Here is a 14,217-nt window from a genome sequence, read left to right on the forward strand (position 1 = left end):
ACATAAATAAATTGAAGTTTTTTACATTCATAGCTTCCTACTAAGTTTTCAAAATCTGGTGCATATTTTATTGTTACAGCACGTCTCAATTTGGATACTAAATTTTCAGTGGTTAAGGTGAAGTATGCGTGCATGCATGTTAAGTTGCTTCAGTCGTGTCTGACTCTTTGGGACCATATGGACCATAGCCCACCAGGCTCCTTTGTCCATGGGATTCTCCAGGCAAGAATACTGGAGTGGGTTGCCATGTCTTCCTCCAGAGGATTTTCCCAACCCAGGGATCAAGCCCACGTCTCCTAGGTCTCCTGCACTGGCAGGTGAGTTCTTCACCAGAAATGCCACCTGGGAAGCTCAAGGTGAAATATACTCACATCAAAACAATAAAATTGTGTTTAACTGAAAGACATTTTATATTGCTTTTCTATTTTAATTAAAACTAAATTTAAAATTCTGTTGCTTGTTCAAATTCACCATATTTCAAGGAGGTCAATAGTTATTCAGTTCAGTTCAGTCTCTCAGTTGTGTCAACTCTTTGCGACCCCATGAACCGCAGCTCACCAGGCCTCCCTGTCCATCACCAATTCCTGGAGTCTACCCAAACCTACATCCATTGAGTTGGTGATGCCATCCAACCATCTCATCCTCTGTCGTCCCCTTCTCCTCTTGCCCTCAAACTTTCCCAGCATCAGGGTCTTTTCCAATGTCAGCTCTTCGCATGAGGTGGCCAAAGTATTGGAGTTTCAGCTTCAACATCAGTCCTTCCAAGGAACACCCAGGACTGATCTCCTTTAGGATGGACTGGTTGGACTTCCTTGCAGTCCAAGGGACTCTCAAGAATCTTCTCAAACACCACAGTTCAAAACCATCAATTCTTCAGCCCTCAGCTTTCTTCACAGTCCAACTCTCACATCCATACATGACCACTGGAAAAACCATAGCCTTGACTAGATGGACCTTTGTTGACAAAGTAATGTCTCTGCTTTTTAATATGCTGTCTAGGTTGGTCATAACTTTCTTTCCAAGGAAATTGTTATTAGGCTCTCTATTTTGTAATTTCTTGTTATAAAATGTTCATAATAATCACATCAGTGCCTTATGGATTTTATGAAGATTGAATACATTAATCTGGGCATAGCTCTAGAGCACTTACTAAATACCTTGTACTTAATTAAATTCTCAAGAAAAAAAAGTTGCTCTTATGCGGAGATTCTAAATATTCCTCATAAATTTCTTAACTAAAGAGTAATGAAAATATAAAGTTAATTTTAAGAGGACTTAGAAGGAATTTTTAATAGCCAGATTTGTGCAAATATCCATAATAGAAATTCTTAAGACAATTTAATTCCATTTTCTCCAGTGGTTTTTCCAGTGGTCATGTATGGATGTGAGAGTTGGACTGTGAAGAAAGCTGAGGTATTCATAAAGGACCACAAATCTGTTGAAATTATGTTCAAAATTATTCTATATAATTCCTAACTTTTTTTTTTGTATGTTTGGTTTTGTTTGCAGAATATCTGTAACTTCATGGGTTTTATATAACTGTATATAATCTTAAAAACTAAGTTAATCACATTACATAAATGAGATATAATACCATGCAGACAAGACAAACTTTTTACATAGGAAAAAGAACACTCCTAATTGTTAATACTGTATATGAATCTGTTTTACTAAGATTGCATTTATAATCAATCTTAAATAGCTAAAATGATATTAGTTTTTTAATAATAAAGTTAAAAAATTAAGCCATATATAATAAATATATCCCTGCAGAAGGGAATGGCAACCCATGCCAGTATTCTTGCCTGGAGAATTCCATGGACAGAGAACCCTAGCAGGCTACAGTCCTCGGGGTCACAGAGTCAGACACGCTGAGCACACAGCACAATAAGCACATATGCTGTACCAAATACATTTCTGCCTCTTTTACATACATTTTCTTATTTAGTCTGAAAACGCTACTACCATCTTTAATTTTGTTAATTCAAGTATGTGTATAGTGAATGTATCCTATTGCATTGGTGTGATAAAAGGATGTTCACAAGTTTGTAGAAGTAATTTATTTCAGTCACAAATTTCCTTCATGTTCCCACCCATTTTGAAGATCTTTTGTGCTCATTATGTTCCTAAACAAAAGGAAAGCTTATCTCCAACTCTGTTAAATCTTTTATGTAGAAATAGCTTTTTTATAGATGGGGAAACAATGGAAACAATGTCAGACTTTATTTTTCTGGGCTCCAAAATCACTGCAGATGGTGACTGCAGCCATGAAATTAAAAGACGCTTACTCCTTGGAAGGAAAGTTATGACCAACCTAGAGAGCATATTCAAAAGCAGAGACATTACTTTGCCGACAAAGGTCCATCTAGTCAAGGCTATGGTTTGTCCAGTGGTCATGTATAGATGTGAGTTCAACTACGCAGAAAGCTGAGCGCTGAGGAATTGATGCTTTTGAACTGTGGTGTTGGAGAAGACTCTGGAGAGTCCCTTGGACTGCAAGGAGATCCAACCAGTCCATTCTGAAGATCAGCCCTGGGATTTCTTTGGAAGGAATGATGCTAAAGCTGAAACTTCAGTACTTTGGCCACCTCATGCGAAGAGTTGACTCATTGGAAAAGACTCTGATGCTGGAAGGGATTGGGGGCAGAAGGAGAAGGGGATGACAGAGGATGAGATGGTTGGATGGCATCGCTGACTCAATGGACATGAGTCTGAGTGAACTCCGGGAGTTGGTGATGGACAGGTAGGCTCGGCGTGCTGCGATTCATGGGGTCGCAAAGAGTCGGACATGACTGAGTGACTGAACTGAACTGAAACTAATTAAGTGAAATCTATCTCCCCTATAGTGTAAATCTCTAATATTGCTCCTTGGGGTATAGACTTGATTATTACACAGGCACCCTTGGATGACAGTGGTTTTGACAAGGCTCTTTGAATGTCTCTTTACCTGACCACACCAAGCTGTTAGGATTCCCTAATTGTGACTGATGGCACTATTATTTTCAGTAATGCCCTGGAGATATACTGCTTCACAGACTAAGGAAATCAAGTCAGTATTTGAGATTTGTTCTGACAATAAGAAGGGCTCCCTAAATATCTTTCTCTGATCCCTTCTGACAAACTAGCCTGCCTACAATTTAGCATTTATGTCCAATGAATTTTTTTCCAGTGAATTTTTCCATCTTTATAGCCTTTCACTAACCCCAATAGCTTTTTACTAAAATTTCCACTGTTTTTGAGAATGTCCTTACCCTTGAACTTCTCCATACTCCATTGCAAATGGAGAGGGATATGGAGGGGTTTGCTCAGTAGTCTTAGGTCTCAGCTTCCCTCTCTTGGCATGGAATTCCTACCCGATGAGCCAAGGCAAAGATGATTGGAACCCCAGTATTCTCAGCAGTGCCACACCCAGGGTACAGCCTACAGTTCTTATCTGGCTGCTAGGCAGTTGCATCGCTTAGTTGCATTTGCCTGAGCAAAGGTAGCTGGGGGCAAATGAGAAATGCCAATGTTCTACTCCTCCCAGGAAGAGAGTTATCCGACTGGGAGAAGGGATTGAGGAGGAGTGAGGAAGTTTGTGTCCTTAGTTGTACTAGTTTGGAACAGAATCTTTTTCTCACTAGGATGGAGGGATAAGGAAGGGTACAGATTAGGTTCAGATACTTCAGACTTTTACAGTTCTTAGTAAGTTTTACTAGATTTTCTTGAACAAATGTTTCTTCATTTGCTTTGTTTTTATATATAATTTTCACCAGTTTTAATGGGGACAATCTCCATAGAACTCCTCATGCTGTCATACCAGAAGTGGAATTCCTCGATCAATTCTTTACAGTTCTAAGCATGGACCATGTAAGTTGCTCTTTCTCTCCTTTGTGAACATTTCATTTATCTGAATCTTCCAAGAAAACAGCTTTAAGAGCCTACCCCCACATCCTCATGAAAATCCCCATTTTCACTTTCTAGGGAAAGTTGGAGTCAAACAGCACACTGTACCTTCTATGTGCCTATCTCTTTTCCAAATAATGTTCAGTATTCCTATGTGTAGATTTTTTGTTCAGAGCAGTTATAGGGTAGAAATGGAATCCCCAGAGGGAGGCATTTACCATCCTTTTACGTACTCTTGAGAAAAAAAGCAAATGGATCCATTTAATAACTACCATATGAGCAAACTCCACTTCTGAACAGACCTGATTTTCCAGGTAGATTGGATTTGATGTTAACTAGTCTCAGACATAAACAGTAGATATTATTGATTTCAGAATTGGAAAAGAGCTTATCCAACCTATGTCTAAATCTAAATATAATTAAAGCAGATATATTTTCACGAAGCATACTACTCTGCAGCCACTAAAAAGCACTTAATAAATAATTTTTCATTAGAAGTTATAATTCTTATATAATGTGAAATGGTGATTAACAGTGATGAACTTGGGATTGTAAGAAATTTTAAAATATTGTTCATACCCTATTTTCTAAGCTATATATTTTTCCTGTACTGAGGAACAAGGATGTAGAAAATTCATTATCATTGATAATTCATGCCACAGGCATGTGACATACAATGTTCCTTTACAATGTTGTGTTAATTTCTGCTATACAGCAAAGTGATTCAGTTATACAAATATATATTCTTTTTCATATTTTCATTATGGTTTATTACAGGATATTAATAGTTCCCTGTGCTATACAGTAGGCCCTTGTTGTTTATCCATTCTATATATAATAGGTTAATTCTTTTTTATCTTTTAGTCAAAAATGTTTCCTTCAATTTTATGTGTAACATGTGGTTTCTTATTTTAGGAATTGGTGACATTCAGGGATGTGGTCATCAGCTTCTCTCAGGAGGAGTGGGAATATCTGGATTCTGTTCAGAGGGACTTGTACTGGGATGTGATGATGGAAAATTACAGCAACTTGGTCGCATTGGGTAAATTTGGCTGTTCACATAATTTAGAATATGTTCTATAGACTATCAGTTGACATTCAGTTAACTCAATGCTGTTTTTTAAGACACTAGATGCATTTCTTCTCCAAGTTTCCAAATGTATGGATTGAGCATGGTTTTGGAGATGACACCTCCTTTTAGAACCTTCATCATTCTTCATATAATTTGTATGAATTCCCTTTTTAGTTTCTTCATATAATTTCTGCCTTCCTTGATACCCAGAGAGCTAGATCTGATTACAGGATACATAGAGTATATCCTTTAAGGTATCTATTGTATTTTGTTTGAGCCCAGAATTGCTTTAAATTCTTTATATTATTTCCTTACCCACCTCTGGGAGAACAGCTAACATACTCTCTTGATTTGATATGATTATCAAAAGAATATGTGTAATTTATGTTGTTAGACTGGCAAACAGAATTCATATTCATTGCCTGATACAAGTATCGTCTTACACCTTCTATGAGGTTAAAGAACTTTGCGTTTAACATTAAGTCAGAATTCTAGCAAGGACCTCTTAATGTTTTAGAAAGCTACTTGTTTTCCTCTCAGCTCATGTAGTTCTTGCCTTGTACCAGGCCCTGTTTTAAGCCCTTTTAATATACTGAGTTACCTAATTCTGCAACCCTATGACATAAATACTACTTGCATTATTTTTCTTTGAAGAGATTGCTAAAACGAATATTTAGGCTACCTCTCCAAGGTTACATGGCTAATTAGTGTCAGAAGCAGGTTTTATTATGTTACATTTCTGTCTTGTAAGCAGGGTGTTCCATTTCTAAGCCAGTTGTAACTACCTTATTGATGGAAAGAAAGTTGCTCTGGAGGGTTGTGTGGGATCTGACAAGTAAAACGGGCCAGGAAAGTAAAGACTTGATGAAACAAGGAAAGTCATCACCAGAATAAAAAGCCTAGCCTGTCCAAGAGGAGGCAAGCCCCTGTAATGTTTTGGGGAAACTCCATTTGACTGACCTCTTCTTTATGCGTCATTATGGATTTGTTGATTTTTATTAGTTTAGTATACTTTAGCCCATCACAGCCTTTGATTGTTGATACCTAGCTATATAAATAGTGAGGAATTCCTCATGGATTTTTGTGTACCATTGACTTGATTCTTTATTTCTTGAATATATTATTGCTTTCTGAAGTTTTCCTAGGCTCACTCTATATCTTCCCTATCCTAAACCATACACCTCAATTGGTTAAAAGTGAGTTCTTCTGGTCTTCCATGTTTTATGTGTTTTGCTTCTTCTTTAAAAATACTAGCTATAAATTTTATGTAGTTGTTTACTTAACATATTTTAGTACACAAAGTATTTTCCCCCCTTTTTCGATTCTTGTATTGTCAAAATGGTGGTCTCCTTCAGATAATTTTTGTGTCTTTTGTCATGACTCATTAATATTATAACATTCTTGCTTCTGTCACAACCGTCAAGGGCATATCTTCTACCTTCCCTGCTCCAGGTTATGGCTCAGATCTTTATTTTAGGAGCCCTGGCTCATTACCTGGCTTACTGCCACAATTTAGGCAATAGGCATGCTTATGATTTTTTGTTTCATGGGAGGTAAGTCTTTGACAATTTTATCTCTTTCTAGCAAATTGTTCTTTTTTCCCCCCCAACTTTTATGGCATCTAGGGTTTTCACTATTTATTTACCTACAAAATAATTTATGTCAACATTTTCAAATTGATTAGCAGAGGAATCTTATATCATTTAAAAAAATACCCTCTGTGATGGTTCTTTCCCTTCTTTGTCATTTATATTTTATATTTGTTAATTATACTCTTTACATGTTTCTAACTCATCACTTTCTGATTCTGTATTTATTCAATTCTCCCCTCACCTTTTCTTTAGGTCACTTTGTTCTCTCTACCTTCTTGAATGGGATGTATGCATTGGTTATTTTCAATCTTTCATTTTTATTAATATAAACATTTAAATCCTTTCTTTGTGACTAATGTTGTTTCATGGATTTTCAATATGTAATATTTTCAGTGCCACTATTCTCAGAAATTTCAATACATTTCCACAACAACTGAACAGTTGTTTGATAGAAAGCTTCTTCATTTCTAAAAGGAAGTATTTTTAATTTACTGATAAGGCATTCATTTATGATTTTATTGTTACAGTCAAATAAGATGTTTGCATTATTTCACCTTAATTATACATAACATAATTCAGTCACAGGAAATTATTTTTGTTCTTTATCATACAATGTGTATCAGTCACTTTGGATTTTCCTCAGGTTGTTCCCTCATTGATTGCCATTCTCTAGCTGGGTCCAACAGATTGTTTGTTACAAAGTGCCTTACACTATTTCCCACCTCCACCTCCCTTTTTTCCCACCTCCTACCTCCACTTTTACATAGCATTTCAGCCACAGCTTTACTCAGAACTGCATAAGCCTTAAAATATGGTATATACCTATTATAATATATAAAACACTGATATTTGGGGGGAAATATAGCAATGGTTAGCTTTGAGTATAAGAAAATGGAGTATTTGGGAAAGAGCATGAAGGAAAACATGTAAATATAAACTAGGATTTCAATAAGATAGATGAATAATAGTGGCAATACTACTGAAGAGAAGTAAATAAAATATCATCTTTATTGATATATGGGATAAAGAAACTCATGAGTATGCATAGGAGAAAATTAATAGCAATGATGGAGACAATATGTGTAAGTAGAGAGACAATTAGAAAACAATCATTTATAAACACTTATATATATACATATATCTTACTATTATTAGAAATTTCATATGTATATAAATTTGTGTATATAAAATCACTATAGTGTTGTGTGATATTTTTAAAAGCATGGAGGCATTCTGTAACTATTGCATTATTCTTATAGTTACTTTGATAGCTGTATTCTCCAGTGACATATTTGTAATATTTGCTTTTATTCTTAGATTCCTTTCAACCAGTGATTTACTTTTCTTGTAACTGTCAACTACTATGACCTTGAGCCTTGATATTCAGTGGCACAGAAAATAATGATTTTGTCTTTCTGAAGTTTAAGGAATAAGGAAATAAATAGTATGACAACAGAGAAAATTTCAGAATACAAAATTGAAAAAAAAAATGGGTATGAGGGCAAGGAACTAGATATTGGAATAGAGATGGATATATGAGCTTAGAGTCAGCTAGTAGCACATCATTTCTGAGGGTACTAACTTTTATACCTGGACAATGAAAAGGAGATGGTATATAAGGAGTCCATTTCTGAGAAATGAAACATCTTGTGGGTATCTCTAAATGATAGGAAATGTGGTTTGAAGTAGGAGGTGAAGAAAGATTAGGTGAAAGGGGATAATGGATTAAAGTACTGTCTTATAAGCAGAACCTTGTTATCCATGGTAAAGTATTGGGATGGTATTATAAAAGAAAAAAGAAAAATCTCAGAAAACTGTTAGAATGTATAGATTATCAAATTTTCATCTGTATTCCCAGTATCTCTACAAGATAGCCGATAACTAAATTCCACGTTTGTAAATGTTGATTCAGTGTATCTGGATTATGGATTAGTTCATGCACATCAGTGTTTGACAAGCTTACTAGGTGATAATCCAACACCAAAATTTCAGACCCACTGCCAATCCATATCTCTTATTACAGACTTCACATCCTTATGTTATGCTCTTATCCTTCTCTGAGCTCTCTTTACCTTTCTTCCAACTTTATAACTATTTTAATCATTCATTTATGCTGTGAAATATTTTGTTTTTCTACTGTGCATTTTATAACTTTTATTTTTGTGACACATGAAAAAAGAAATTTTTTTTCCCTTTCTTTCAGACTTGGAATCCAAGTACGACACAAAGACTTTATCTGTAGAGGACATTCTTGAAAAAAATAATTCTCAGTGGGAAGTAATAGAAAACAGTAAATTAGTTGGCCTTCAGAACTCCATTTTTAGAAATGATTGGCAAAGCCAAAGGAAGATTGAAGTACAAAGACCTGAAGTGGGATGTTTCAGTCAAATAGAAATCATCTCTGAAAAGGTACCCAGTTACAGAAATCACAAATTTCTTACATTACATCAGAGATTTCATGATAGCAAGAATCCCTTGAAATATAAGCAGTATGGGAAAGTCCTTAGTTGTGCATTAAGCATTGATGAATATGAGAAAATACACAGTGGTAAAAAAACCTCTGAATGTAGTAAATATTGGGAAAACTTTGGAGTAGATGAACCCCATACCCTACAACTGAATATTCATACTGGTGTGAAACCTTGTAAATGTATGGAATGTGGAAACATATTTAGTTTTTATGAAGCCCTTAGTGTACACCATGATAATCAGAAGTGCTATAAATGTAAGGAAAATGGAAGGACTTTTAGAAGAATTGAAGAAATCACTTCATTTCAAAGAATTCAGGATTGTAAGAAACCCTATGAATGCACTTTCTGTGGGAAATCTTTTAGAGTGCATGCACAACTTACTAGACATCAGAAAATCCATACTGATGAGAAACCTTACAAATGTATGGAATGTGGCAAGGATTTTCGATTTCATTCACAGCTAACCGAACATCAGAGAATTCATACTGGTGAGAAACCATACAAATGTATTCAATGTGAGAAGGTCTTTAGAATTAGTTCCCAGCTTATTGAACATCAGAGAATTCATACTGGTGACAAACCTTATGCATGTAAACAATGTGGGAAGACTTTTGGAGTCTGTAGAGAACTTGCTCGACATCAAAGAATTCATACTGGCAAGAAACCCTATGAATGCAAGGCATGTGGAAAGGTCTTTAGAAATAGTTCATCCCTGACCAGACATCAGAGAATTCATACTGGCGAGAAACCATATAAATGTAAGGAATGTGGGAAAGCTTTTGGAGTAGGCAGTGAACTTACTCGACATCAGAGAATTCACAGTGGTCAGAAACCTTATGAATGTAAAGAGTGTGGAAAGTTCTTTAGACTTACTTCAGCTCTTATTCAACATCAAAGAATTCATAGTGGTGAGAAACCATATGAATGTAAGGTATGTGAGAAGGCTTTTAGACACAGTTCAGCCCTTACGGAACATCAGAGAATTCATACTGGAGAGAAACCTTATGAATGTAAAGCATGTGGGAAGGCCTTTAGACATAGTTCATCCTTTACAAAACATCAGAGAACTCACAATGGTAAGAAACCCTATGAATGTAAGGAATGTGGTAATGCTTTTAGTATGAGCAGGCACCTTACTTGATACTGAACAAGTTATACTAGGGAGGAGTCTTTTGAATGAAAGACATGTATAAAGCCTGTTTGTTTCTGAGTTTCACTGAAAAAAACCTGTGTATTTATTGACAAGATTCACTCTTTTACAACTGTTTTCAGAATTTATGGCCATTCTAGAAGCAGAATTGTTCATTCATAAGTGATAAATACTTTCAGCTTTGTTCAATATTGCCAAATATTTCTCCTTTTTATATCAATCAACATTCTGAATATCCATTCACATAGGATGGTCCCTGTTCATCCATTTTTTAAATGTGTGAGAAATGTATTCTCCTAATTACCAATTATTTGAGTTACTTTCATATGAGTTTATCCATGGATGTTTTGCTTACAGTTACTTTTGGTGCTTGTGTTTTTGTTTTTTTTGGCTATTTATTGTTTTTGGCTTACTGTTCTATAATATTGCTCAGATATATCTTTTGCATTCTAATTTTTTGCTTGTTATATATGGTATACTTATCTTCTCCAAAGAGCCAGAACACTCAGATACTATATGGTTTTAAACTATTGTGGTCCTGCAAGGTGTTTGTGTAGATTTCTTTTCTATTGATTTTGTTTTAATGGTAGATGTTTAAACTTTGCATTATCATCAAATGTTTGAGTTCTTTTTGAGTTTCTATGTTGTTTTGACACAACAGATTTCCCTAAATACCTCCTGCAACATAATTCCTTTAAGGAACCTTTTCACCTCTAGGCAGTACCAGTCAGGATCCAAATGAAATGGCATTTTAAATATTTCATAAAATATTCTAACCCAATCTTAACAGTCTCTTAGTAGCTTTAAATGGAGGGGAAACTTTATAGCTATTGCAAGGATTATAAATTGATCACTAAACTTAAATAAAGAGGGTTTATAAACACTACTATTGCATGGCTTTTATTGGGTTTTATAATTATAATTTTCCCTGTTATTCCCACTCAGTGTTGTCTTACTGTGGTTGGCAGTTGGACTGTCAGTAGACCTTTGATTTTAGTAGTCTCAGCTGACTCAGAAAAAAAAGATGAAAAAGAAAATAAGACAGCTAATAAGGTTGCCAATCTTAACCACCCATCATCTCTTTCTTAGGAAAGTGGACCTGGTTGTTAATCAAAGTGATCAAAAGCCAAACTGGTTAATAGATTTTTTATAAGAATATTTACCTGTTATATTTACATATATTTACATCACTATCATTCATTAGATTCTAATTTTTGAGATTGATGTCCTGCCCAGTTTTGCATGATGTAGTAAGTAAGCTGTTTTCTAATTGGGTATTATTGAGCTATGCTTACCTTATATATTCCTTATTAGTATTTTATTTAAGCTAGCAGTTAATAAAAGTATATAACTGATAGGTAGTTTATGTCCTACAGAATAAAAGAATGAGTCTCTGTTACTACCCTTATTAGGATACTTGCTATTTCATATCTTTGAAATAGTTCAATTGTATTATAATTATTAATATTGTTATTAATACCTCACTCTACTTACTGAGCTATCATGTTACCACATTGGTGAGTTACTCTTCTATCCTACTCTACCTAGTTATTCTAAGTTACCATCAGTGCTGATTAATTTCCCTCTTCTTGGGTAGTACTTCAGAACTACTTACCCCACAATTCTTCATGTGGTTTAATATTTTTTGCTTGCTTGAACAAATTAAAACAGTGAGCTATCTAAACCTTATATACAGACTTAAAATTAATGACAAGTAAAATAAACATGTGTCTTGATACTTATTTTTTGAAACGCTAATGAATAAATTAAAAAATTAATACAACATTCTTATTGTCTGCCTTATTTGTAATTATAGCTACATTTTGGTCATATATCATTAATATTTTTCTTTGAACTTCGGTTATGAGCTCTGTCACTTCACAGTCTGCTAATCTGATAAACCAGAATATAATTATTGTTGTAAACTGTTGTTTTTGATTCTTGTTCATGGTGCTCAAATTGACAAAACTTTACTTGTTTCCATTTTCTTTTTTTTTTCATTCCCTCCTTTATCCTTTCCACATGTTCCCTACACTACTTGGAAGCTTTGTTTTTTTTTCCCTTCAAATACAAAGAGATGTTCCTGACCTATCCTGTTTATTGCTGCCATGAACCATGAAATTCACTACCCCAAAGAAGGAATTCTGGTTCAATTTAATGATGAAGAATTCTACTTTATAAAGGGAACGAGGAAAATAGAAAATCACCATAATTTTATAATTATATAAAAAAATCCATTGATGGATGGTAAATATGAAGGTGAAAGTATAAGGGGAAAATGGGATATTAGAATTTTATCTCATAATATCTCTCTCAAGTATTTAATTACACAGACAAAACATTGCATACAGCCCCTTTACCCAAATAATCACCAATAGTGACACTGACATCAAGGTGATTCACTAAGAAAGGCAAATGCTTGGGTAGTATTCTCAGCAAAACATGCATGTGCTGTGCGCTAAGTTGCTTCAGTCATGTCCGACTCTTTGTGACCCAGTGGACCATAGCCGCCCAAGCTCCTTTGTTCATGGGATTCTCCAAGCAAGAATACTGGAGTGGGTTGCCATGCCCTCCTCCAAGGGATCTTCCCAACCCAGGGATTGAACTGTGTCTCCTACGTTTCCTGCATTGGCAGGCAGGTTCTTTACCACTAGCGCCACCCGGGAAGACCAAAACATGTATAACTATGTCCTAATAATGAGAGAACTGCAGCCAGATCCAAAATGCAGAACCTTTTGTAAAATAATTTGCCCAGTTCTCCAAAGTTCATAACCTTTCCAGGTTATAAAAGGCAAGGGAACAAAATACAACATAAGATTGTGAATTCAATTTTTGGAACATTAGTGGAGAACACTTGATGGAAGCCAGTCAAGGCCTGTCATTTGTTTGATAGTATTGTGCCCAATGTTAATATCCTGGTTTCCATCATTATACTATGGTAATGTAAAATGTTAGTATTAGGCAAATTGGGACAATGGTACATGGAAGCTCTGCTTTCTTGCAATTTTTAAGCACAGAATTTTTTTTAACATTGTTTGCAGCCAAAAATGGGAATAATACAGGCTGGATTTACCTTCTGGCCTAAAATAACAAAACACCAGATAAAATATGAGATATACATGATTTCAGACATTGGACACCAGACAACATAATGGTCATGCCTAACAAAGTATAAACAAACAAATGTGGTCCATACATTTGACCCAGTGTACTGCTTAGAGAGCATTTCCACATCTCAGCACTGGGAGGGGTAATATAAAGAAACTTTGTAACCCCCTTAAGTAGAAAACATGGACCTGAGAGTCCAGCGAGGCAGTGATGGCTAAAGTTTGCAGGGCAGAGTTTTTAGTCAAGTTCTAATCACTGCAGGGGATCAAGGAGACCACCTATGACCAGCAAAAGAAATGCTTAAGAGTAAAGGCAATCCTTGGAGCTCACACAGGGTCAGGAATTGTTTGTGTCCCCATGAGCAAGAATGGTAAACTTCATAATTCACAGGGCACTGGTTAGATTTGTCAAAAAGCTATTGCCTCAGTAGAGAGTCAAGTTAGCACTAGACTAAGGCTTTCCTGGTCCCACCCAGCAGAGCTTAAAGCAAATCTTGAACAAACTGTTCTCAAGTATCCTAAGTATATTCCAGAACAAAACTTGGGTATATTTATAGAAATGTAAAAATACCAAGGATATTGAGGGTAACTTTCATACTCCCTGGTAATAAACCAGTTTTATAAGCAGACACACATGACTAAGTAGAAAAATCAATAGAGACACATCCAGAAGTGACAAACATAGATTTTGTATTTGATTTATAAGATTTTGTATTTGTTAATAGATACTAGCAGTACAAAACTATATCCTGCATGTCCAAAAAGGAACAAGAGAGATTGATCTTGGTAAGTACTGATGTGGAAAATATTTAAGACTCAAATCTAGACGTTAAAAACAATAGTGTCTGAGAATACATTTAATAGGATTAATCGATTAAACACTCCTAAAGCAAGCATTAGCAAACTTGAAGACATAGCAATAAAAACTGTATAATTGAAA

At 35.2% G+C, this 14,217-nt stretch overlaps 1 protein-coding gene across 1 annotated transcript in view; it reads left to right on the top strand.

Annotated features, from left to right (window-relative positions):
- Positions 1 to 14,217, top strand: part of ZNF260 (zinc finger protein 260) — a 56,767-nt gene that overhangs the window by 19,427 nt on the left and 23,123 nt on the right. Inside the window, exons 2-4 of the mRNA XM_069550597.1 lie at positions 3,756 to 3,849; positions 4,801 to 4,927; positions 8,753 to 10,096. Coding sequence (XP_069406698.1) covers positions 3,756 to 3,849; positions 4,801 to 4,927; positions 8,753 to 10,096 — 1,565 coding nt within the window. The remainder of the gene's footprint in view (positions 1 to 3,755; positions 3,850 to 4,800; positions 4,928 to 8,752; positions 10,097 to 14,217) is intronic.

Source organism: Ovis canadensis, chromosome 14 (genome assembly GCF_042477335.2).
Source record: "Ovis canadensis isolate MfBH-ARS-UI-01 breed Bighorn chromosome 14, ARS-UI_OviCan_v2, whole genome shotgun sequence".
Taxonomy (NCBI): Eukaryota; Metazoa; Chordata; class Mammalia; order Artiodactyla; family Bovidae; genus Ovis; species Ovis canadensis.